The sequence below is a fragment of the Myxocyprinus asiaticus genome, chromosome 49 (genome assembly GCF_019703515.2).
Source record: "Myxocyprinus asiaticus isolate MX2 ecotype Aquarium Trade chromosome 49, UBuf_Myxa_2, whole genome shotgun sequence".
NCBI lineage: Eukaryota > Metazoa > Chordata > Actinopteri > Cypriniformes > Catostomidae > Myxocyprinus > Myxocyprinus asiaticus.
Genome location: NC_059392.1, coordinates 9,799,732 through 9,825,130, shown reverse-complemented (window position 1 = coordinate 9,825,130; position 25,399 = coordinate 9,799,732). Strand labels below are relative to the sequence as shown.

At 37.2% G+C, this 25,399-nt stretch overlaps 1 protein-coding gene across 2 annotated transcripts; it reads left to right on the top strand.

The window, feature by feature from the left end:
• The first annotated feature begins 473 nt into the window (after positions 1 to 473).
• On the top strand, positions 474 to 25,216 carry LOC127438411 (rho GTPase-activating protein 45-like). Of its 2 annotated transcripts, none has more exons than XM_051693976.1 (23): positions 474 to 758; positions 2,182 to 2,575; positions 5,165 to 5,308; positions 5,731 to 5,815; positions 7,715 to 7,787; positions 7,928 to 7,988; positions 8,316 to 8,450; positions 12,608 to 12,669; positions 12,772 to 12,882; positions 13,037 to 13,117; positions 14,895 to 15,062; positions 15,230 to 15,367; positions 16,403 to 16,593; positions 16,913 to 17,034; positions 18,240 to 18,338; positions 19,742 to 19,843; positions 19,954 to 20,117; positions 21,122 to 21,310; positions 21,961 to 22,098; positions 22,274 to 22,512; positions 22,784 to 23,021; positions 23,402 to 23,504; positions 24,628 to 25,216. In XM_051693976.1, exons 1-23 carry the CDS (start codon positions 489 to 491, stop codon positions 24,885 to 24,887), a joined length of 3,567 nt encoding a protein of 1,188 aa, XP_051549936.1. In that variant the 5' UTR covers positions 474 to 488; the 3' UTR covers positions 24,888 to 25,216. The 2 variants fall into 2 exon arrangements, with proteins under 2 accessions (XP_051549936.1, XP_051549937.1); XM_051693977.1 differs by lacking the exon at positions 474 to 758 and adding an exon at positions 774 to 1,382.
• Positions 25,217 to 25,399: the final 183 nt, after the last annotated feature.

The following is a 25,399-nucleotide window of genomic DNA, read 5'->3' as shown; positions in this document are numbered from 1 at the left end:
ATATATAATTTTTAAAGGTTAAGAAAAATACGTTCTTTACAATCTAAATAATACTACTAATAAATATTTTGTAATAATTTAAATAAAAAGAGAGGAAACTAAGAAAAACCCGTTACAAAGTAGTAAAGGCGAAATAAATATTTGACTTATTTATTTGTGTAAAGAAAGAGGTCAAAATGGGCGGTGTTTTAATATATAGTTAAGCAGCAGCAGGTGCCACAAATGAACATCAACATGCCGCTCAGGCCGAGTGCGGGACGGGATGACGAAAAAAATATTTTTACACGTTAAAAAATGACGGATATCGCGGCGTAAAGTTGTTTTACAACTCTTAAAGGCATGCATTGTTTTATCCGGTCCCCATGCAACTATATGTCAATGAAGTTTCACGTGTCAAAGGGAAAGAAAGAGAGACGGGGGGGAAAAAACGCAAAAGCGGATGCTCCCATGACTGTGTCTTCTGATCAGCGGCAGTAGTTTCACAGTCAATGTGCGATCACATCAGAGGAGTGAGACAGCCGCTCGAGCGCGGAGTGTATGGAGATAAAGAGCCTTCAAAACCTCGCATCGGTGCATTGAAATGGGGAGCCGGGGGGTGGGCAGAGGGGTTATATCGTAAAATCAAAGAAATACGCGTCAGATCCAAACACTCGAAGCTTAAAATGTTCTCGAAAAGGACAAGGGAACTGATAAAGACACACTCGATGTCAAAGAAGAGCCGAACAGGAAGCAGCCAAGCGCCTCTCAGCTCTCCATCAGTAAGTCGCACAGCATCTGGAGTCTTTTCCTCCTGTCAATCAACCTGACTGACATTTCTGTCCAGCGCTCGAGTTTGCTCGGCGTATTTTCAGTCGCTAAAATAGTTACGAATGTTCACAGTATTTTGAAATGTAAATATCAGACTTTACGTTTATTATAGACCGTTATGTTGTGTTAAGGACGGGCTAAACTTCCTTATTGAGATATGGCGCAGAGAGCGGCGAAAAGTTCGGGTTTTTGCCATATTCTAAGAATTATTTGCCACTAAAATGGTTTATTGTTTTCATTTGTTTGTTTGTTGTACTCTCACTCTAGTGCGATAGTCTGGTTTTGGGATTTCCTGCGACTATTAAATCTATAACTACCAGTATGAAGGGCTTATGAAGCTCAATTTTTGTAATATGGCATATATATAGCTTCAAAAGGCAATTTGTGGATGATATATGATGGAGTATAGAGTCATAGGTTGAATTTAACAGTATAAACAATAGTTGAAAATGTTGAAACGTGGAGCAGGTGGCAAAAGCTACAGTCCGTACGCGACGAGTCAGAGGGTTAAGAAAACAAACAGCAAAAATAAATTGGACCTCTTACCAAATAGACCCAACGTCTGGCTCAAACAGGTAGGTTCATATAGCACTAAATATATGTGTTTCACTGTCGCAGAAAATACCTTTATTAATGTGTAGTTTAGAAGACATCTAAAATATCTAATTATCTTTTATTTATAATACCTAATGACCTCGTATTGAGAGACTACATGGAATGTTTGTATTTATAAAAATCATGTCACACCGCTGGACTATTGAACTGCACTACAAAAAGCTAAAAGTTTATAAAAAATGGAGAAACCATTATGAAAGAGATGGTGACCAGTTACAGCATCAAAACATACAATTTCCCTTATTGTCTATATACATTTTAACATAAAATCGTGATGTTGACTAAATAAGTAGGCTAGATATGTCCATGTTTTGTCAATTCTTGTATTTATACTGTAGACTTTCGGACGATGGACTATTATGAATATATTTCCCCTTATATATTGAGTCGAATATTCTTGAAATGTTGGTTTTTGTGTCTTTACAAACGTTTTTCTCCATGGAAGTGCCCATTGTCTAAATGACATGTATTTTCGAATCTAATAGTGAAAATGGTTGTATTTTCGATTACATGATGGCCTTTTATGTTTAGGAGTGTTTTAGGCCTCAACGAGACCAACTAGAGTTGTATCAACTCTGGGTTTCAGGGTGTGACAGGAAGTCGGCCACAGTTACACAATCGCTCTTGTGAAAGAAGTTCTGTTTACTAACAGCCATCTATTGTAGTCTTGAAACACACCCCACAACTTTCCACTTTAAAATTTGGATTGTAGTTGTGTGTGTTTCTCAATCTGATACCCTTGTTTTTTACGTAATTCAGCTCTCTGCTCTTCAAGAGCAGCCACGGAAAGATGCAGTTGATGCCGCCACTTCTTCCCACACCTCTGCCAGTCCCTCTCCCTCGATCCTGGATGTCCCCTCTTCCTGTCCATGTACCCCCTTGACCCAGCACACTAAGCTGGTGGGCTGCCCGTCCCCGATGGGCACCCTGAAGCGCCCCACTTCTCTGAGTCGCAATCCTAGTGCAGCGGGCTTCCCAATCCAGTCTTGGGTCTTCAGTAAGGGTGCAGGAAAATCTGTCATTACCCAGAGTCCCTCGCCCGAGACCCCCGAGACCACGGTGGCTATTGAGGTGGAGGACATTCCCTCACTGCTTCGTATGGTGGAACGGTTTGCCAAGGCGGTGGAGAAGCTGAAAGATGTTGTGCTTGAAGGTAAGATGATGGTTTTGTTTTTGTTGTTATTTGATTCCAGAGAAGATTTTAAAGGGAAAATGTGACATTTTTTGGTGTTAAAATACATTCTCTTATCCCGGCTTATCACTCCAAAAATAGCTCTTTGGCTGAACTTGATTCAATTGTGGACAGTGGTTCCACATGTTTAAAATGAGTGTTCTTCAGATTAACAATTTTGATTCACATATTTGAACATAGAAAAACAAAACCTATATACAGAGAATCAACATTAACCCCCACTATTACCCCTACCAATCCCACCCTGGCCCCCAACAACATCCCAGTGGTCGTACATGATAGACACACACAAAAGAATATATATAAAAAATAAAAAATATGATAATAATAATCACACATCCATTAATGACAGATATCCGCCCCATTTCTTCACGAACAAGTTAAACTTCCCTAGTCTTCTAAATGACCATTCTTCAAAGGCCACCACCTTTCCCATCTCCGAGCTCCACTCCTGAAATGAGGGCGCTCCAGCTGACATCCATCCCCTTAAAAGTATCTGTCTGGCGATCATGACACTGGTTAAGACCCAACTCTTTGTGTCTATTTTCAACATCGACGACCGCCCCATTGCCAAAAATGAGTATTCTTAACTTAAAATTACTGTTATCTCAACACAAACACTTTGTGTAGAAAGAACCTAGCTGAATTGGGTAAACCCAACAAAATTAGATGTCAATGTAACTCAAATCTCTCTTTTTTTTTTTTTTTTTTTATGTAAAAACTAGTGTGAGTGAATTTTAGCATGCTAAATACATGCTGGTTGGAAGCACTACAGATTGTAGTTTAGTAACTATGCTATGGATAGCACAATAAATAAATATTTAATCTCTTTATTGACACTTGTTGACTTGGTAAGCAAGTCGAACTTTTGAAAAAACCTTATTAGGAGCAAAATTGTTTAGTGTGTTGAATGATGCCATAACAGACATGTTTTTTGACAAATTTATTGAATTCATTTACACACAAATATTGAAATGGTTTATTTCACTCTTTGTTGAGATTATCACAGTTTTAAACATTTTTCTAATGGATTTTCAAAGTTTAATATTGAAAGTCTGGGTAAAACAATCTGTAAATGACAGGACTTTCAAAAGTACCAAAAACATGTGATTAAGACAATGTAAAAAGTTTCCAAGTCTATTTTAATGTGACCTTCATATAACAAAAACTAAAAGTTATTTTAATAAAAATCAAATCCAGTGAAGTGAAATTACTTGAAGTTGAAGAAACACCCAACTGATAACTTGATGTTTAAGTCAAGTAAGTTGAATCCTCTGATTCACCACATGATGATTTGCACGTCAAACAACGATCTCACCGCAAACATCATCTTCCTCTGGCGATCATGTGATTGGTAGAGGAGTGAAAGGGTGGAGCTAAGTTTGCTCAAGAGGCCTTTTCTTCCTGTAGCTGCAGTAGAGTTGAGTTCCTGTGTGGTGCACCACATTGGCGCAGGAAATGGTACTCTCAGAACACCCCCTTTCACTTTTAGAATGCAAAACATGGCGCAATGACTTGTAACGTCATTTAGGGACATTTAGTCATACCAATAAAACTGGACCTTTGTTTTGGGGAAATCTGTTAATAACATCCATAACTGACTGTTAATTTCCTATTTATTGAGTAAACTTTTCCACAAGGTGATGTTTTTGGTACCATGATACAGACAGTAATGCCATTGTACTTTGATATATTATATGATACTCTAAAGAGTACCATGGTATTACGATGGTACCATCTCCAAAAACATGGTACTACCATGTCACATGTCCACCTAAGATTTTTTTTTTACTTCCTTGTTTCAGTCAATAATCGTGTTGAGGTCCTATGTTGATGTGAAACTATTGCCTGTGACTCCAACACAATGGCATGGGTTTCAGTGGTTGAACCTGGGCCTATGCCACATTTTACACCAAGCATGTGTTTCTTCACCAAAACCTTTTTGCATTTTAAACAAGTGGCCTCCTTTCTCAGTGTAAAACTAATTTTAAGCTTCCCTTTGCTCTATACACAGGTTGACTGGGCAAAGGGGACACTCTACGAATAACGCAGTGTTTCTGACTTTAGAAAGTTAGAGTTAAAAGCCATGCAAGAAGTGGCTTGTAGATGTGTCGCAGCAGACGAAAGCAGTGAAAGACTGTGTGAACAGATGTTTGCTGCTTACACGTCTTGCATTACTTAACTGTTTTAGGATCAGTGCAGATTTCTTGTACTTTTACATACTACAGACAGACACATCATTTTACTCGTAATGAAGGTTATTAGTCGAAAGTTTGCGCATTTTAAAGTTGCAATCATACTATGAAATGTTCTTCATTTGACAAACAAACAAACTGATAAAACTGGAATAAAAAGTACAAATTAGTGTTCAGTTCACTGGAATATCGTGTCTTAAAGGAATAATTTGCCCAAAAATAACAGCCTGATCTCATGAAAAATCAGCAACAGGAGGTTGAATGTTTTGTCTGCTAAAATTGGTAAATGATTACCGAATGTCTGAAAATTGCATTTCAACGTTGGTGTAATTAAAACATAGATGGTTTTTCTCAGACAAACAGGAGAACCGAAGACCATTGGCCCATGAGTGTTTGGGGGAAGTTTTGCGTATTCTGCGGCAGGTCATCAGCATGTACCCTCTCCTTAACACTGTTGAGACACTGACTGCTGCTGGCAAACTCATCTCACAGGTCAAAGGTCAGAACAATCACAAATGCTAAAATATTAAGTTCTTAAGTGTGGCATTTCATCTCAAAGGATGGATATAATTTTTCTGAACATCACTAAGTTCACATTTGTAATTTTTTTTTAAAATGTAAACATGCACTAGATGAAGGTTGAAGGAAATAAAATAAAAGAAATAAGCAAAACACAGAGCAATGGTTACTTTAACCATTGCTCTGTGTTTTGCTGATTTAAAAAAAAAAAAAATTAGATGCCACGTGTAGTTAAATAGAATGTCAACTCATAAAAACAAGTCTCGAGACACCTGAGTTGCATGCCAAAACATGTTTGGTCTGAACGGCCCCTTATACTTTCTATTTCTGAACTAATACCTTTTTATTCTGATCTTGCCCAATTTACCAATATAATCAGAATTTGTCCATCTTTGCTTTCAGGATACCACTATGAAGTGTGCAATGAAGCAGACAAGAAGGATTTTGAGAAGGCCATAGAGACAATAGCTGTAGCGTTTAGCAGCAAGTGAGTATGGAGTCTAGTTCAGTGATTACTTAATTAGTATGTTTACATACGCAGTTATAATCGAGCTACAGCGGGGTTTTGCAAAGTCAACAGTCTACATCTGTCTTTCCAAGTGTACATTGCACAATGCTTAATTGACTATTTAAAGTAAGGACATCAAATACACCGGGCTAAATGCACGTCATGCATCACCTCTGTCTTTAGAAGCATGAGCGCTTGTGGTATTGGAATTAAATAACTGGTCGATCCTCCTTTGGCAGCAATAACCTCAACCAAGCATTTGCGGTAGCTGCGGATTAGACCTGCACAATGTTCAGAAGGAATTTTGGACCATTCTTCCTTAAAGAACAGCTTCAGCTCAACCATATTCTTAGGATGTGTGGTGTGAACGGCTCTCTTGAGGTCATTCCACAACATGTCTATTGGGTTAAGGACAGGGCTCTGATTGGGCCACTCCAAAAGGTGGATTTTCTCTTTTTGAAGCCATTCTGTAGTGGATTTACTTTGTTTTGGGTCATTGTCCTGCTGCATCACCCAACTTCTACTGAGCTTTATAAACTTGGGAATTAATTTTTCCCTCTGATGGCAAGCGGTCCAGGCCCTGAAGCAGCAAAGCACCCCCAAATCATGATGCTCCCTCCACCATAATTCACCGTTGGGATGATGTTTTCATGTTGGTATGCAGTGCCTTTTTTTACGCCATACGTATTGCTTCATGTTCTTCCAAAACAATTCAACCTTGGCCTCATCAGTCCACAAAACATTTTCCCAGTAGCATTGTGGAGAGTCGAGGTGTTCTTTGACAAACTTCAGTCACACAGCAGTGTTTTTGTTGGAAAGCAGCGGCTTCCTTCATGGTGTCCTGCCATGGACACCGTTCCTGTTTAATGTTTTCCATATAGTAGAATCATGAACAGATGTTAATCAGCACTTTTTGGGAGAGTAGGCACAGTACTAAATTGTCTCCATTTATAGACAGTTGGTCTAACAGCTGATTATCTAAGCTCTTCGAGATAACTTTGTAACCCTTTCCAGCATTATGCAAAGCAACAATTTTTGATCATAGGTCTTCTGAGATATCTTTTTTGCGAGCATGGTCCACATTAGCAGATGCTTCTTGTGAATAGCAAACTCAAAATGTTTGAGTGCTATTTATAAGTCAAAGTAGATCAAACCCACACCTCCAATCTTTTTTCATTAAATGGATACAGGTTTGCCAACTCCTGACTCTAATTAGCTTTTGTTGACATCATTAGCTTAGGGGTTCACATACTTTTTCCAACATACACTGTGAAATGGCACAAACTTCCAATGTGCAATGCATTTTGGGTTATTGTTTTGTTTGTGTCCAAAAATTAATCATTTCATATTTTGCTTGCTTGAGTCGATTGCTTGCTATGTTTTGAAGTTTCACTAAAGAGCTGGAAGCAGCACTATAAAAATGCTCTGTTAGATCATAGCTATAGAGAAATAACAGGAAGTTGACTTTTACTCACCGACAGCCCCAAACCCTCAAGGATCTGTTTTTGACTTAGAGCTGATCATTATCATCTCTCTTCTAGTAACTAATATTTCATAATTGATTCTTTAAAAGTCTCCTGCGGTACTTCAAGTTATACTAACAAATTCATTACAATACATGCTTGAATAGCAGTGCAGAGTCATTAGCTTAAATGTTCTTAAAGTTTGCTCTCTGAACTCCTGTGGTCAAAACATTAGATCACAGCCCGACCAAGTCAACTTGACACTGTTTCGTGGTACAGAACACTGTAAAGAGGAAGGTAATGAACCAGACACTTGCACAGGCCTCTGCTGTTTTTCCCTGGTTATCGTGGGTGTTAACTTAAGCCGGTATGTGTATAAACACAATTTCTTTTTTTTTTTTTTACCTTTTTTCAGTGTCTCTGAACTTCTGATGGGAGAGGTGGACAGCAGCACTCTGTTGTCAGTGATGCCCACAGAGAAGAGCAGAGTAAGTGTGTACATGTATGTGTATCAGATTAATAATTTTTAAGAGTGGCTGTTGGCAGCAGTGTCTTGACTATTTGAAAGTGCTATTTTTTGAAAGAAATCATAAATGAAGATTTGTATGTTCTTTTTTTGAATATTCAGTCTATGGAAAATCTTTCTGGTCATGAGTCTTCACACACACGGAGTGACTCGTATGAGCTAGGTAGAGTATCTCATTTTCACAGTGCATTACAAAATACAGGAATGCACTTAGGGATAAAAATAGGGATGCACTACTATAAAAATATAAAGGTATACATCCTGTTTGATTTTTTTCTGTAGTGTGAAAACCTGCTAAAGCTTCAATCTAGAATTTACATGCTTAAATAAAATCAGGCATCGAAGCATTATATTGTACGGTAAACAAGAAGAAAAACTTTTGAATTTGAAAAATAGACCACTATTATTTTTAACAATATTTTTTGCATCTTTAAATGATTATTTTGAAGAGATGAATATTGATTCTGTTCTTGTGAATGCATGCTGAAAGTAATGAGTGCAGAAGAGGTGGACATTATACTCCAGCGCAGTGAAGGGGGCGTCGACTCCGCCCTGACGTACGCCAAGACCATCTCAAAATACATGAAGGATCTGATCAGCTATGTTGAGAAAAAGCTTGCACTGGGTAGGATCAAGTGTGGTCATTTATGATTTCAGCACATTTACATGCACGAACTTCGACCAGTTATGCAGCGTTTCTTTATCAGGTTAAGGTTATAAACGGTTTAAACAAAAAAAAATATTGACACGAGTACATTTTTGCCTTTGTGGAGCCTTGATCCCACCATGGAATTATAAAAAAAAGGTCATTTTTACTTTATATCTTGCAATTGTGAATATTTCTCATAATTGCATCTTTATAACTTGCAGTTGCGAAAAGTCACAACTGAGCAATTTATATTGCAATTATTACTTTATATCTCAATTGCAGGCATTTATCACATTTGTGAGTTTATATATCGAAATTGGGGCTGTGACAAGTTTAAAAACTTTTTCTGTGATTTAATTGCAATTAAAACATTAAAATATAATAATAAATGTTTACACTTTCTCAAAGAACTTGCAAGAAATTGGTTAGTCATTTATTTTAATTATAAAAATATGTACATGTTGAAATTGTTTTTTTTTTTTTTTTTTTTTTTTGCGGATAGGTAATTAGACCCATTGTTACAGGTATAAATCTTTGATGCAAATATATGTTTGCATGCCATAAAATCAGTGGGCATGCTGTAATTAAAAGTTTGTCAAAACCTGTAGTTTTCTAGTGGACTTTTTTTTATTTTTTAGGCAGATTCAGTTTATATCAAGTTTTTTGGCAAGATAAACTTGTGTACATTGCCAATGCATTATTAGACACTATACATACAGATATAAAACAAATTGAATGCTGAAGTTTAATTTAAGTTTAAAATCTCAAAACTGTTATTTTCTCTGGCTGCAGTTCAGTCTCTCTTGCACACACTCTGGGTCTCTCTCGCAGAGAGTTTTTGACACTGGTTCAGATGACAGTGAGTAGCTTGCCTGTATCTCTCCCACACCTGGCTCACCACTTGCAGGTGAAGTCTCCAGTCTCTGTTCTCCGTACTGTAAATCCGCTGCTGTTTTTACTATGCCCGGGAAATGCACACTGCGTAATAAGCATGTACTGCTCCACACAATCAGTTTCTGTGCTAGGTAGAGGTGGGTAAATATATCAATTTTATAATGCATCGCGATCTTCAATTGAATAATCTCGATGTCGATTCTTAAATCCCAAGATCTATCTTTTACTCTGTGCAGCTCTCCACTACAATGAGAGGAAATCACTAGCATTTGCAGCCAAATTTCGTGCTATGCAACTAAAAATGTATATATTTGGCAATGGGCTGGAAAATGTTTCGATTTCACTTACCAGTGAAATGAATGGTGTATTATAGCGGTAGAGTATTCCGCAGCGAGATCCTTATATTGCATGTTGAGAGTAAAAGTTGTTCAGTGTAATCTGTGTGTTCAAATACGAGATACACGCGACCGATTTGTCACTGAATATAATAATGTCTCTTTTAATACCCTTTCTGTTCTTTACAGTCAGTTGTTGATCATAAACAACAAAAAAATAAACATTTAATTCTAATCGGGCATAGCACAAACGAGATAAAGCCATTCGAGTATCTCTCGTTAACATGCGCTAATTTAAAGACACTGTTTACAGAAATGCAGTATTCCCTTAAAGAGACAGTACCGGTTTTTGGCACGGGTTCAACAAATAATGTAAATGCCTGTAAATAGTACAAATTATGCAATTAAACAATACAAATTTAAGAAAATGTAATGTGCAAAATAGTGTTATATTTATTGATTAAATACATTGATTTGTTCATTTTTATTTTCATAATTGTGACAAATTATGAAAAACTATTCAAACTGACCCCATTTAATATAGAATTAGTAAAATTAATATTTTCATATTGTACCTAGTTAGAAGGTCCCCTGTATAATTCACAGAATTAGCTGGGAGAGAATTTATTTCATATCTAAGCAAAACGGACATAAAATATACCCATATGAATCGAATCGAGAGCTTGTGAATCGGAATCGAATCGGGAAATCTGTATCGATACCCAGCCCTAGTGCTAGGATGTGCAATTGATTTGTGCGTGTACCTCCTGGAAACGTGTATACAGGTGCATCTCAATAAATTAGAATGTCGTGGAAAAGTTCATTTATTTCAGTAATTCAACTCAAATTGTGAAACTCGTGTATTAAATAAATTCAATGCACACAGACTGAAGTGGTTTAAGTCTTTGGTTCTTTTAATTGTGATGATTTTGGCTCACATTTAACAAAAACCCACCAATTCACTATCTCAACAAATTAGAATATGGTGACATGCCAATCAGCTAATCAACTCAAAACACCTGCAAAGTTTTCCTGAGCCTTCAAAATGGTCTCTAAGTTTGGTTCACTAGGCTACACAATCATGGGGAAGACTGCTGATCTGACAGTTGTCCAGAAGACAATCATTGACACCCTTCACAAGGAGGGTAAGCCACAAACATTCATTGCCAAAGAAGCTGGCTGTTCACAGAGTGCTGTATCCAAGCATGTAAACAGAAAGTTGAGTGGAAGGAAAAAGTGTGGAAGAAAAAAAAGCACAACCAACCGAGAGAACCGCAGCCTTATGATTGTCAAGCAAAATCGATTCAAGAATTTGGGTGAAGGCATCAAGAGCCACCACACACAGACGTGTCAAGGAATTTAGCTACAGTTGCCGTATTCCTCTTGTTAAGCCACTCCTGAACCACAGACAACATCAGAGGCATCTAACCTGGGCTAAGGAGAAGAAGAACTGGACTGTTGCCCAGTGGTCCAAAGTCCTCTTTTCAGATGAGAGCAAGTTTTGTATTTCATTTGGAAACCAAGGTCCTAGAGTCTGGAGGAAGGGTGGAGAAGTTCATAGCCCAAGTTGCTTGAAGTCCAGTGTTAAGTTTCCACAGTCTGTGATGATTTGGGGTGCAATGTCATCTGCTGATGTTGGTCCATTGTGTTTTTTGAAAACCAAAGTCACTGCACCCGTTTACCAAGACATTTTGGGGCACTTCATGCTTCCTTCTGCTGACCAGGTTTTTTAAAGATGCTGATTTCATTTTCCAGCAGGATTTGGCACCTGCCCACATTGCCAAAAGCACCAAAAGTTGGTTAAATGACCATGGTGTTGGTGTGCTTGACTGGCCAGCAAACTCACCAGACCTGAACCCCATAGAGAATCTATGGGGTATTGTCAAGAGGAAAATGAGAAACAAGAGACCAAAAAATGCAGATGAGCTGAAGGCCACTGTCAAAGAAACCTGGGCTTCCATACCAACTCAGCAGTGCCACAAACTGATCACCTCCATGCCACGCCGAATTGAGGCAGTAATTAAAGCAAAAGGAGCCATTACCAAGTATTGAGTACATATACAGTAAATGAACATACTTTCCAGAAGGCCAACAATTCACTAAAAATGTTTTTTTTTATTGGTCTTATGATGTATTCTAATTTGTTGAGATAGTGAATTGGTGGGTTTTTGTTAAATGTGAGCCAAAATCATCACAATTAAAAGAACCAAAGACTTAAACTACTTCAGTCTGTGTGCACTGAATTTATTTAATACACGAGTTTCACAATTTGAGTTGAATTACTGAAATAAATGAACTTTTCCATGACATTCTCATTTATTGAGATGCACCTGTATATGCCAATTCTAACCCCAGGAAGTGAGGAAGACATTAGTTAAGTTTCAGGAGGTGTGAAAAACGGATACTGCATTAATTGTTTGGTTTGTTTTTTTTATTTTTTTTATGTGTTAAACAGTCAGCTATTAATCGCAGAAATTAACGTGTCAAATTTCCCAGTCCTTATTGTAATTATATATTATAATTATATTTTGAAATAAAGTCGCAACTGCGAGGAAAGTATTTTTTATTTTTTGTTAGATATGAAGTCTCAATTGCGAAATATAAAGTCAAAATGACCTTTACTCTGATTTCGCGCCGCATGGAAACTTATAACACAGTGATTTAATTTTTCATGTGAATGCAATCTCATTGTCAGAATTTTTTTAATAAGCTGATTTTTGGTAGAGTTATTGGCGTATTGGTGTGCATATAAATGCGCTCATTGATGTCATCACATGATTTAAATGACTAAAGTGCTATAGGTGTGTAATGACTTATCAAAATGTATTGAGATGATTTGCATTTAAAAAAATTAAGATTCTAATAGCAAAAAAGAGTCTTATTTTACTTTTTAATCTAACATAGAGCTAGAGTTCTCCAAGGGTCTACAAAGGATCTATCAGTCATGTAAACAGACCATCACACAGGTGAGTTTCATGTTGATAAAACTCTGCAGTCTTCAAGGTTTCTTACTCTCTATCTGTTTCCCTTCTCATTCATCTCTTTTTTTTTTTTTTTTTTTCCATCAGCCCCATATGCCGTTTTTCTCCATCTACTCTCTGGCATTGGAGCAGGACCTGGAGCAGAGTTCTGGGATGCACCAGGCAGCCTCCACCCTGCAGAACCAAACCTTTATCATGGTACAACACTGTCCATCTCTTACCCTCTGTTAAATATAACTTTTTGTCCTACTTTTACAGTAATGGTGTCAAATAAAAAAAATGGAGAGTAGGGAATGCCTCCCTTTATAAAACTCTGGTTTTAAGAACTGTTCACTTCACTGTTCATCCACAGCCTCTTCTACTCCGCAAACAAGAGCATGAGAAGAAACGCAAGGAGATCAAGGAACAGTGGTTGAAAGCCAAGAGAAAGCTGGTAACTCATGTCAAACACAATACTTATGATTTCTATTTAGTATTTCTTATGGTTCTATGTTTGCATTTTCGTTCCTGGATGCGCGCTCTCTATCTCTCTATATATATATATATATATATATATATATATATATATATATATATATATATATATATATATATATATATATATATATATATATATATATAAATAAATAATTGTATATATATTTTTTTTTTTTTTTTTTTTTTACCAAAGTGAATTAAAGTTCAAAAACCATGTAACTGACCAATACCAGGACAGGCAACTGAGAAGACACAGTGCTTGCTAAGCTAGGCCTTAGGCCAAATCCACACTAAGGAGCCGTTCACACAAACATGTTTTTCAGTTGTTTACCCATCTAAAAATGCATTAAACAAATGTCTTTGACCATGGGCGCCTGCAGGGTTTCATCTGAGGGTACGCATAGAAATCTGCCCAAGACAACCTTATATCTAGGGGGGTCCGGGGGCATGCTGCCCCTTGAGAATTTTTTGGCAAAAACAACCCCAAAGCATTAAATTCAGGTGACTTTGAGAGAAGCATTTTTTCTTTCTCGAGTATGAGTAGCGTTCATGTAACTATTTGCTAAAAGCATTTCTTCCAGTAACCATTCAGAACAAACGGCCATCCATCTAGCAAATGTTTACATGGAAAACAATTGAAAAACAGCGCGAGCGGACGCAAAAACACTTTTAGTTTGAACAGCCCTTTGTTCACATGACACATCACTAGCTGAAGTTTCTTAAAGTTACCTCTCAAAAAGACAGCCTTTTGTTTCAGTTGATTGTAGGTAAATTTCCACTGTATCCAGCGCTGTTTGTTCTCTGTATTCGTAAATATGCCAATACTGTTTTACTGTGTGAGGAACCGCCCCAAAGGATTCAGTGAGAGAGCAGTCCGAATGAATTGTACTGAATCACGAATCGATTCAAACAGTTTTGCAAGCCCGTTTGGCCAATTCACTGAAAAGAACCGACTCAAAATAATTAATTCGTAAATTGGGTATTTTTAGTTCTTATAAACAGCCAACAGAAATACGGGACACATTTCATGATTGGTGAAATATTCTGAGAGCAAATGTTTTTCAAGTCAATCGGAGAGCTCATGGTACGCACAGTGCGTACGGCCTTGCAGCTGCAGGCGCCACTGTCTTTGACTGGTGCACCGTGTTTCGCCTTTTTTTTCAGCGTCTCGCGTAGGAGTGCTTAAGTTAAAAAGGACTTCAACTGTTAAAAATGTGTTTCGACATCTGCGTTCTGTTTGATTTCGTTGCTCTGCGTCTAGCTTTATTTAGCACAAGAATACGTTCAGTCTGAACCGCCCCTAATCCGTTTTTGTTTAAAACATTTCTAATGTCATTGTGGTTTTTGAGAGCATTTTCTAAAGTCTTCATTTCGGTGGATGAGACATAAACGTTGCAAAATCAATATGTTCTTTAAACGAAAATGTGGGCGTGGCCTAAGGCTGTGTAAGGCTATGTTGCTATCTTTTCACCTCTCGCCCACAGCGGAACAGTGTTTGTGCATAAACATGCACCAAAAACTGAGCGTTTCGAAAACGCTCTCCGTTACAGCATACTTTGGAAACTATGATCTTAGGAAACTGAAAATGGATTTCTGGGGATGTGGCCAAGAAGCACCAAACAACTGTACATACAATAAGTTGTTGAAATGAATAGCTATACAGAATCCTATTGCTTTTGCTGTGTAATGAGGTTTATGAAGAGTTCTTTGTGTATGTATGTGTCTATGAACAGATGGAGTGTGAGGCTAACCTGCGCAGGGCTAAGCAGGTCTACATGGCGCGCTGTGAGGAATTTGACAAGGCGAGGACGGCGGCTAACAGGGCTGAGGAGGAGGGTGGAAGCTCTACCACCAAAACAGTAGACAGGAAGAAAAGACTGGAGGAAGAGGCGCGCAACAAGGTCTTTACCTAAAACTCCCATAACGCACCTCTCTGTTGGAGCTCAATAATGCCACAATAAGAATCTTAACCGATGATTATCATTGTTTGTTGGTGATTCATCAGTTTCCAAAGCAAGAATATTGAGTTTCTGGCAGGTTTTCGAAAATGTGTGTGTGTGTGTCTCAGGCTGAGGAGGCGGAGGCCACATACAGGACCTGCATCGCAGATGCGACCACACAACACCAGGAGCTGGAGCACATGAAGGTCACAGTTCTGCGACAGATCCAAGAGGTCATAAAACAGACTGACCAGACAATTCGCTCAGTAAGTAACTACACACGTTTGCGAATAAAATCAAAGATGTAAACGGCATACTAAATAAAAGTAACTATACTACAAAAATATATTTAACAAATTTTGTTTGTGTCTTAATGCCTACATTTTATCAAAATAAAAATGAGGAGACTGAGCCTCCAACAAAGACTGACTGGATGGATATTGTGACCAATGTTCAAAGCATGGAGAGAATGACTTTCTCACTGAATCTACAGATGGATAAATATTTGCGATACTGGGAAAAATGGATTGTGTTTACAACTTCATGTGATGTTAACTGATCCATTATTGTATGAGCTGACATGTATTTCCATTAATGCAACTATGTATGCATAGGTGACCAAACATTTGATCCATTTAGGTTTTTTTTTTTTTTTCTCAAAAAAAATAAAGAATACAAATATAAATGAGGAACAAAGAATCATGACTCATGATATTTTTGTGACTGAGAGACTAGTGTATGACACACTGATCTGTAATTTTTCTGTGCAAATGTTTTTGTCAAAAGCGCAGTCTTTTGTTTATGAAATTATTCTGAAGAGAATAAAAAAAGACTGCACACTGCTGTTGCTTGCTGAAAGTATTAAATGTTGTGTCAATATACATTTGAAATACTGGACTTTCTGCAAGCAACAGTAGTGTGCAGGACTTTCTTTTTTTTATTCTTTTTTTTATTCAATGTTTTCCCCCACACACCTGTGTGTGTTTATCTGTTGACTGCTCATTATCCGGCTTATTACAAGACTACTTGCCAAATAAATAAGTAAATAGACATGAAATATTGATTTACATTGAAAATGTTATGCGAGAAGAAATCGCTTAACTGCTGATTTGCACATCCTGTTTGCGTCTGAGTTCTGTTGGTGTTTATTTTGCGAAAATCTGACTGCTCATTATCCGGCTTATTACAAGAATACTTGCCAAATAAATAAATGGACATGAAATATCAGAATCCAATCAGAATCAAGTATTCCAGAGACCCTTGTAATAAGTCATAATAAAAACCCTTTGTACCCTTTCCAGGCCACCATCTCCTACTACCAGATCATGCACATGCAGACAGTAGCACTGCCGGTTCACTATCAGACACTGTGTGAGAGCAGTAAACTGTACGACCCCGGACAGCAGTACGCTACACATGTCAAAGACCTTCAGATGAGCGAAGAGCCTGAGAACCATTACGAGTTTGAGCCCTATTCTGCCTCCACCAGCCAGTGAGAGACCTTCAACTCTCTAACACACAGACTATAGCATAGATACATACATACATTGATCCTGTGTGGGGAAACTGGGGTGCATTAGTAGCCAGACAATAATACTGCTGAATACACAACAAGTACCACATTTAATACAGTAAATAAGGGACATTAAAAGATATAAATTATAAACAAGGTACACAATACACACTGTATATATTACAATAAATACACAAGATTGGAAAGTGTAAACATTATAGATGAGAATAAACATTTTAATTTTAAAGATTATGGAACTGGATGTGAAGTTATGTTATGTCGTTTTGTGTCATCTAAGGCTGTCTGCCAGAGCTCGTGCTGACAGTGCTAATGCAGATGCTCAGAGTAATGCTGAAGTACTGTCCTCCGCAGGAGATGCAGGAGATACAAGCTCCTCTCAAAGAGATGAACAGAAGAGAGGTATGTGCAAAATGAGATTTTATTGCCAGAAGTTGGCATTATATATTATACATTGTTACTTTATATATATACAGTACATATATATATATAATATATATGTACCGATATTTATATAACTGATCCCGATACTGATCATTTCACCTTTTATTAGGATCTGTCAAAACTGGCTATATGCAAGCTTTCTGCACACTGTCACTATTTAATTTACCTCTTCCCAGTAATATCACTTTGCCTAGATTTTGCTGACAAAAACAGTTAAAGTTTAACATTTTTTTAAAGCAATTAAACTTAATGTGATATTTTTGGTTAATTCATTGTCATTATTTCATATAATTATTATTATTCCTTATTTTATTTCAATTTTATTTTTGCATTATATTTAATATATTGTATATTGGTATCTTAATATTGTATAAAGAATTATGTTTATATATTCCTTCCCTGTCTTTTCATTTAGATGGACGATTGTATTTAATAGTTAATTTTTCTCTTGTTGCTGCTTGAACTCTGAGGGGAACATGCACTCTCTCATGAGGGCAAGAGATGAAAGGAAAGCGGAGAAAGCGTACATGTTTACAGACTCTACGGGTGTCACTATTGTTAACAGGGCCGTAGCTAGTGGGGTGAAAGGTGGTAATGATTCTAGGTGCCCAAAGGTCCAGGGGGGACCCACAGCAAATTCTAAACTGTATTTGTTAATAGGAAAGGGGCCCAGAGCAATATAAAGTCAGGGGGCCAGATTGTTAATGTCATTTTATCAGGAGATATTTAATAAAGATGTTTGAATTACACCACATTTTGTAACTCAGGTTATTACTAATAATAAGGACCGTTTCACAGCTCGCGCTACTTTCCCTTTGCTTTTTCACGTGTGAAACGCCACATTAACAGTACAGTACACAAGCCTTTCATATTGATTTCAAACAGGTTTCCTGAACACGCCACCTGTCTTCCATTGGTCAAAATAAACAGCCCCACCCCAAACGTATGCCATTGGTTGACCAATGTTTTGATAGTGCCACATTGTTTACACTTTTCATGGAAAAAGGCTTACTTAAGGTTGTCTCTGTGTATTCATCTAGGATTAGAGAAAGTATTTTAACATAAAAAAATGACATCCTTCACCATTAAGAGTGAATGTCAAGCGATTAAAGAAGTTATGTTGTTGATTTAATGAAATGTTAATTATTCTTGTATCGTGTCAGCTCGAGGTCACATGACCCACAAATCCTGGGGCTCTACAGTGAGTGATACAGACAGTGTGGGAGGAGGAAGTGGCCTGGGATCCCCTACAACCAGCACTGGTATGACTTCCTGTACATGATTTTATTACCTTTACATTTCTGAGTGATGAGACTTTTGATCTTTTCACCTGTTGATTTAAGTGGTTGAAAATATCCAATACACTTACAGTGAAGGGGGGTGCTGAACCATATTTGGGGATGAAAATCTAAGATTATGCATTAAAAATTGCTGGGTGGAAACGCCAAGATGCAAATAAAATCTCAAATGCACATAAATATTGTAAACGCTCGCTTGAGGTGGATTTTTTTTTTTTTTTTTTTATTGGGTGGGAAGATGTGCATAAACTACAATGGAAACACATTTACAGAATATACAGTGGCAAGAAAGTATGTGAACCCTTTGGAATTAGCTGGTTTTCTGCATTAATTGGTCATAAAATGTGATCTCATCTTGATCAAAGTCACAAGTATAGACAAACACAATGTGTTTAAGCTAACAACACACAAACAATCATAATCTTTCATATCTTTGTTGAACACATCCCATTAAACATTCACAGTGCTGTGGAAAAAGTGAACTCCTGGATTTAATAACTGATCGATCCTCTGGCAGCAATAACCTCAATCAAGTGTTTCCGGTAGCTGTGGATAAGACCTGCACAACGTTCAGGAGTTTTGGACCGTTCTTCCTTACAGAATCATCAGATCCACATCAGCAGATGCTTCTTGTGAATAGCAAACTCCAAAATATTTGAGTGCTTTTTAGAAGTCAAAGTTGCTCTAACCCACACCTCCAATCTCGTTTCATTAATTGGATGCCAGATTTGCCAACTCCTGAATCCAATTTGCTTTTGTTGACGTTATTAACCTAGGGGTTCACATACTTTTTTCCCAACCTACACTGTGAATGTTTGAATGATGTATTTAATATGTTCAAGAACAATACAATAATTTGTGTTGTTAGTTAAAACAGATTGTGTTTGTTCATTATTGTAACTTAGATGAAAAGCAAACCAGATTTTAAGACAAATTTATACATAAATGCAGGTAATTCCAAAGGGTTCACATACTTTATCCTGCCACGGTATACAAGTAGCTTCGACATCCATTTTCATTTCTTTTTTTGCACCAATTTCCCAGAAGTGCTGTTTTGTTCTACTAAATACATGGGATGGAAACACTGCTTGGTTCGCTTATAATTTTTGCGACATTCCTGTTTTGCGCATAAATTAAATTCGTAACTTGCATGGAAACATGCCTACATGGTAGTGAGCTCTTTTTACTTTGGTCTCTTTTTACTTTTTACTAAACCACTCAGAACACCTTAGCAACCACATTGCAATGCCCTGGGAACCTACCACAACACCGTAGCATTGTAGAGGCTACGTTTGCTTTGACAAGCACCACTCACATTTTCTTCAGTAAAATGTAGCATTAATTTTGTCATTCTAATCAATGTGTAGGTGACATAAGTAAAATGGCCCGGACATCATCAACTGGAACAATGTCATCAAATGAAGATCCGGATGAGAAAGACTCAAATGATGCTTCCTTTGAAACTCCAAGTGAGAGAATATAGTAGATGAATATCTACATTCATAATCTATGCTTTGTTACAAGATTAACATTTGTTATTCAAACATGTTCCTTACTGTTTGCTCATCATTTTATACAGATATAAATGGCATCGAACCTGAAATGGCAGTGCCCACTGGGCCGTTTCGGAATATCGGGTTGTCGAAAGCCGCTCAGACGCACAAACTGCGTAAATTGCGCTCACCGTCCAAATGCAGAGAATGTGACAGCTACGTTTATTTCCAGGGAGCGGAGTGTGAGGAGGTGAGGTCACCGTGGCTCTGTCCTCTAGGGCAGTGGTTTTCAACCCTGATCCTGGAGGCCCCCAACACTGCACATTTTGTATATCTCCCTTATCTGACACACCCAATTAAAGTCTTGGGGTCTACATTAATGAGCTGATGAGTTGAATCAGGTGTGTTTGATTAGGGAGATATCCAAACCATGTAGTGTTGGGGGGCCTCCAGGAACAAGGTTGGGAACCACTGCTCTAGGGCAATGGTTCTTAACTGGTTCTGCTTGAGGACCCAAATATAACATTGGGCATCAAGTGGCAACCCAACAAAGAACTACAATTGTTTATCTCAACAAAAGTAACAAAAATGCCCTTGAAATCAAATATGAAATGTGTTAATCCTACCATGAACAGCAAAGGTCCAATAATATGCAAAATTATGTTAATGAATGACTTTACTAACAATTTTGTATAAACAACAGCAGAAGAGTGATTCACCAACCTAACACATGAAAAAAAACATTAGACCAAATATTGTATTAGCATTACAAAGGCCAAATCCTCACTAATATGTTTTTGTCGAGAAACGCATTGACTTCGCTACGTTTACACACCTCGTCCACAATGGAAAACACTCTCCAGTACTGCAGACTTTGAAAAATTACGATGTTAAGAGTTTTTAAACGAAAATGTATTCATGTGGATGTGGACTCAGTTGCAGATGAATTTGCGTCAAAATACCGTAAAGTTAAATCCGACACATGGCCTTTGACGTCAACATCAAAAGATATGGCAATGTTTTTCCTGCCTATTTCTTTTGCTTTTTAGTTTTATTTCATTAATATTTTTAGCATTGTTTTAGCCCTGCTGTTTGTGACCCTATCAGAACAGAACTGCCACCAGTTGAGAAGCACTGTTGTAGGATGTGGCTTTGGACACTTTATTTTTTTTCCCCTTTTATCTTCGAAATACACTGTATACAGGTGGTTTACTAAACATATTAAAGAATGATTTAACATTTCCCATTTTGCAGTGTTTCCTGGCCTGTCACAAGCGCTGCTTGGAGACTTTGGCCATTCAGTGCGGCCACAAGAAACTTCAGGGCCGCCTGCAGCTCTTTGGGCAGGATTTCTCGCAGGTGTCTGCCAACAGCCCTGATGGCATCCCCTTCATTATCAAGAAATGCATCGGTGAGATCGAGAGAAGAGCTTTGAGAATGAAGGTAAGCCACAGCGGTCTGAAGCATGCTTGGTTTTTCCGCGTGCTGTTCCGTCTCACGCATGGTCGTGTGCCTAACCTTACAAAGTATACTCTCATGTCTGCTAGCTCATATGGACACGTTTGGCGGTTGCTTTGTGATACTCTTTAGTTGTCGTCAACAGACTGTCTGCATGTAGGCCAAAGTATACTTCAGTTTTCCAAATGCCGATATGTGTCGCGCACAGTGTGCGTGATGCAAATTTCATCAGCGCAGTAAACATAAAAAACATGGATCATCCGCGTCTTTGCATGTCGTCAGGGAATGCAACTACTGTTGAGTGTGCTAAAAGAGTATCACAAAGGAGTCCTAGTGCGCATGCATCAAACATGTACGTTCGGACTTCCGGATCAAAAGAGTATACTCTGAAAGGCTGATTGCTCAACTGTGTGTAAGATGGAACAGCATGTGGAAAAACAAGGTATATCCTAGTCTCGTGTAGAAATATTGGGCTGCACTCAGACAGAACACGAAGACAAAGAGATGTAGTTGAATGACGCATGATGAAGAGACGTAGCGGCACATGGACAACTGTATTTGTAGTGTACTTTGGCCATGTTTGGCTTAGCCAAAAGAAATGCAAGCTCTTTGCTGAGTGCTTCCTCTCTTTTTAGGGCATTTACCGGGTGAACGGGGTGAAGACACGGGTGGAGAAGCTGTGCCAGGCATTTGAGAACGGCAAAGAGCTGGTGGAGCTGTCCCAGTCCTCGCCACATGACATCAGTAATGTACTGAAGCTCTACCTGCGACAGGTGAGCCACCATAAGACGAGGAAAATAATTGCAAAAATATTTAACGCAGGTTTAACTGTTCTTTGCGAATAAGTAGCCTAGATTATTAGCAGTGTTTTTCGTATCTTCATTTGCATTATCCGTTAACCCAAGTTTTAACATCCTTTTTTTGGTTCCTAATGCATTTGTTCCTTAGCTTCCAGAGCCTATCATGCCTTTCCGTCTGTACAATAATCTGATGGGTCTGGCTAAGGAAAGCCTGGCAGTAGTGGGTCCAGAGGGAGCTGAAGCTGGTAAAGGACCCGACCTGGTGGACCTTGGCCCTGAAACGGAGCCTGAACTTCTGGCCCTTGTTGGCAGACTTAAAAATCTGCTTAAAGAGCTGCCAAAACCAAACACCAGCACTCTCCGCTACATAGCACGGCACTTGAGAAGGTTAGTTTGAGGCGTGAAGTTGACTTCCTCTCACATTTCAAGGCTTATAACGTACAGAGCTTCCAAACTTGGTGTGTTTTCTTCAAAGTCACTAGACAATTCCAACCTGGAAATAAAGTTTTAGGCTTTTCAAAAATTTTAAATAAAAAAATGTATGACACAGTGAATATGAAATATTTACGATTCTGCACTACTTCTAGGTCACTGGGTTAAATGTTGAATGTAGCTTGAATGAACTGCGTTTTTTTTTTTTTGTGTTTTTGTTTTTCAGGATTGCAGAGCTGGAGGACGACAATAAAATGAGCCCAAGTAATCTAGGTATCGTGTTTGGCCCCTCACTGATGCGGCCACGACCTACAGGAGCCACAGTGTCACTGTCCTCTCTGGTGGATTACCCATACCAGGCACGCATAGTGGAGACCCTCATCGTGTTTTACTCCTCCATCTTCCATTCTGACTCCAGTCGGCCTGCAAGCACTAGCACAACCCGCTCGCAGTCTCTACAGCAGGTTTGTGATTATAAATACACAGTATTGTGTACTGGATACAATCCTTCATGTTGTGTAATGCATGATTTGTTTTGAATAAAAGGTAGCTGACTCATTTCCTATTGGCCAGTGTGACGAGGAGGAGGTGGGAACTGGCTGAACAGAAGTTTTAATGAGAAGCTCAAAACAAACGTAAACAAACACGAGACATGTATGCAACACGGCCATGTGCGTCTCTCTCCGGCTGCCCCTTTATTTCACTCTCCCGCTGATCAGTGCTCCATCACGGCCCAGCCAAGCCCCCCTCCTCGTCACAGCCAGATTGAAAAAAATATTTACAAAGCGTTAAAGCTTAACTTCATAAAAGGAAATGTATAAATTTGATGGTTTGGTTTGTGCAGGAAAGCAGTATTGACGGAGAAGAACCCTGTTTGAATAACAGTGATGAACGAGGGGTCACAGATGAACGTAGTGGTGCAGAATCAGACAAGTTGGATGGCCATGGTATAACATTTCATACTTTTTTAAATGTCATTTATTTTATTCTTAATAATTTTTACATTTATTTTATGTGAACGTTAATATTATATAACATATATTTATATTGTGTAGATTTTAAACAATTCATTACATTTTAAAATAATTTAATATTCCTAAAATAAATTAATATAATTCTTTTTTACATTTTATCTATGTGTATATGTTAAACTTTAATTTAAAAATAATTTCATATTTAATATTGCTCAAATTAATATAATTTGGTATTTTACATTTTTATCTATATTATGTATATGAAACATATATTAAACAGGTTAAATTCATTTAATTTAAAAATATTTTTTTATATTACTAAAAATCATATTATTCCTTTATATTGTATATTTTAAACTTTCACTTTTATATTATAAAATTACTAAAATTGTAATATTTTTATTTAAAAGTATTTATACTATGTATATTTTAAACAATTTTAAAATTAAACAAATTGTATATAATTTTATTTAATAAATATTCCTAAAATAAATTGTATTTATATTCATTGTTTACATTTAAATGTTTTCTATTTTATTTTTAACTTCAATTTTAAAATTAATATTAATTTTTTTTACATTTCATGTATATTTTAATAAATATTACTCATTTTAATTTATATAAAGTATAACAATACATGTATAATGTAAATATGAAAATGATAAAATAACATTTTACATTTTTACATTGTTTTAAACTTATTTCATTTTAAAATGTTATTATAAATGTTATTAATATTTGTACGTTAAACTGAAATTAATTTAATTAAATACTTTTTAATATTACTCAATTTAAAATTATATAAAAGTAGAACATAATACATGTATAAAAATGTAAATTTAAATAACTTTTTAACTGTATTTTTACATACAGTATATTTTAACCTTTAATTTCATTACAAATATACATTTAAAATGATATAAAAGTATAAAATATTTACATTTTTAAACATGTATTATTACAATTACAAAATAACATTAAACAATGTGTTTATTAGGACCTTTTTCTTTTATTGTTCTTCTTGATTTTGTATTACTGCAGGATTGCATAATGTCTTTCTACCCATATTATATATTTTTGTTGTGCCCTGTCTCAGCAGAGAGCCCTACTGGAACCCCAGGCTCTCTGGTGCAAAGTCTGGACTCCGAATCAGAGCCAGAGGATGAAGGGGGCAGATGTGAACTACAACCCCCCAGCCCTACAGACCCCATAAGCCCACCCATCCTTCTGGTAAACCTGCAGAGCCTCTCTGACTCATACAGCCACCCCCCTGCCCTCCCTGAAAGTGAACCTCCAGAGTTAGACGAACCAGAAGACGTACCAACAAGCTCACTGGCAACGTTAAATATCAATTAGTCTAACAATACCACTGAAACACTGGTGGACGAATACCAAATTCAGGACAAAGCCAGGATTTGTTGAAATGTGAAATACCAACTTATCATGAAAGATTTTTTATATTTAAAATATTTTAGCTCAATTCTTTCTTTTGATTCATTGGGGTTTTTTTTAAAATACTTATCAGCTTTATTTTACAGTGGTACACTTCTAATGTTTTAGGCAAGTTATGATCATATATTGTATCATGAGATAATATACCCAGGTTGGACAGTGTGATGTTGAAATATCTCTTAAATTTTATGTGCTTGTATTTTAATAAAGACAATATGGATAATTTCAAAATACTTTATATTAGTTTGTAACAGATGTGAATCAACTGGACTCTTTATAGTGCTAATAATACTGTAATGTGGGCGAGGCCGTTACATCACACGCAAATCAGATTTTATGCCACATTATTACCAGGATACCACTGCAGCGGCCAATGAGGAAGGGTTTTACAGTTTAACAGCCATGCATTTTACTGA

Bases quoted from the DNA above. Each gene is read 5' to 3' on its own strand.
- LOC127438411 (XM_051693976.1), top strand. From the start codon at position 489: ATGTGCGATCACATCAGAGGAGTGAGACAGCCGCTCGAGCGCGGAGTG. The intron at 5,309-5,730 runs GTCAGAACAATC...CTTTGCTTTCAG, and splicing joins ACTCATCTCACAGGTCAAAG to GATACCACTATGAAGTGTGC. The intron at 16,594-16,912 runs GTGAGAGACCTT...GTGTCATCTAAG, and splicing joins TATTCTGCCTCCACCAGCCA to GCTGTCTGCCAGAGCTCGTG.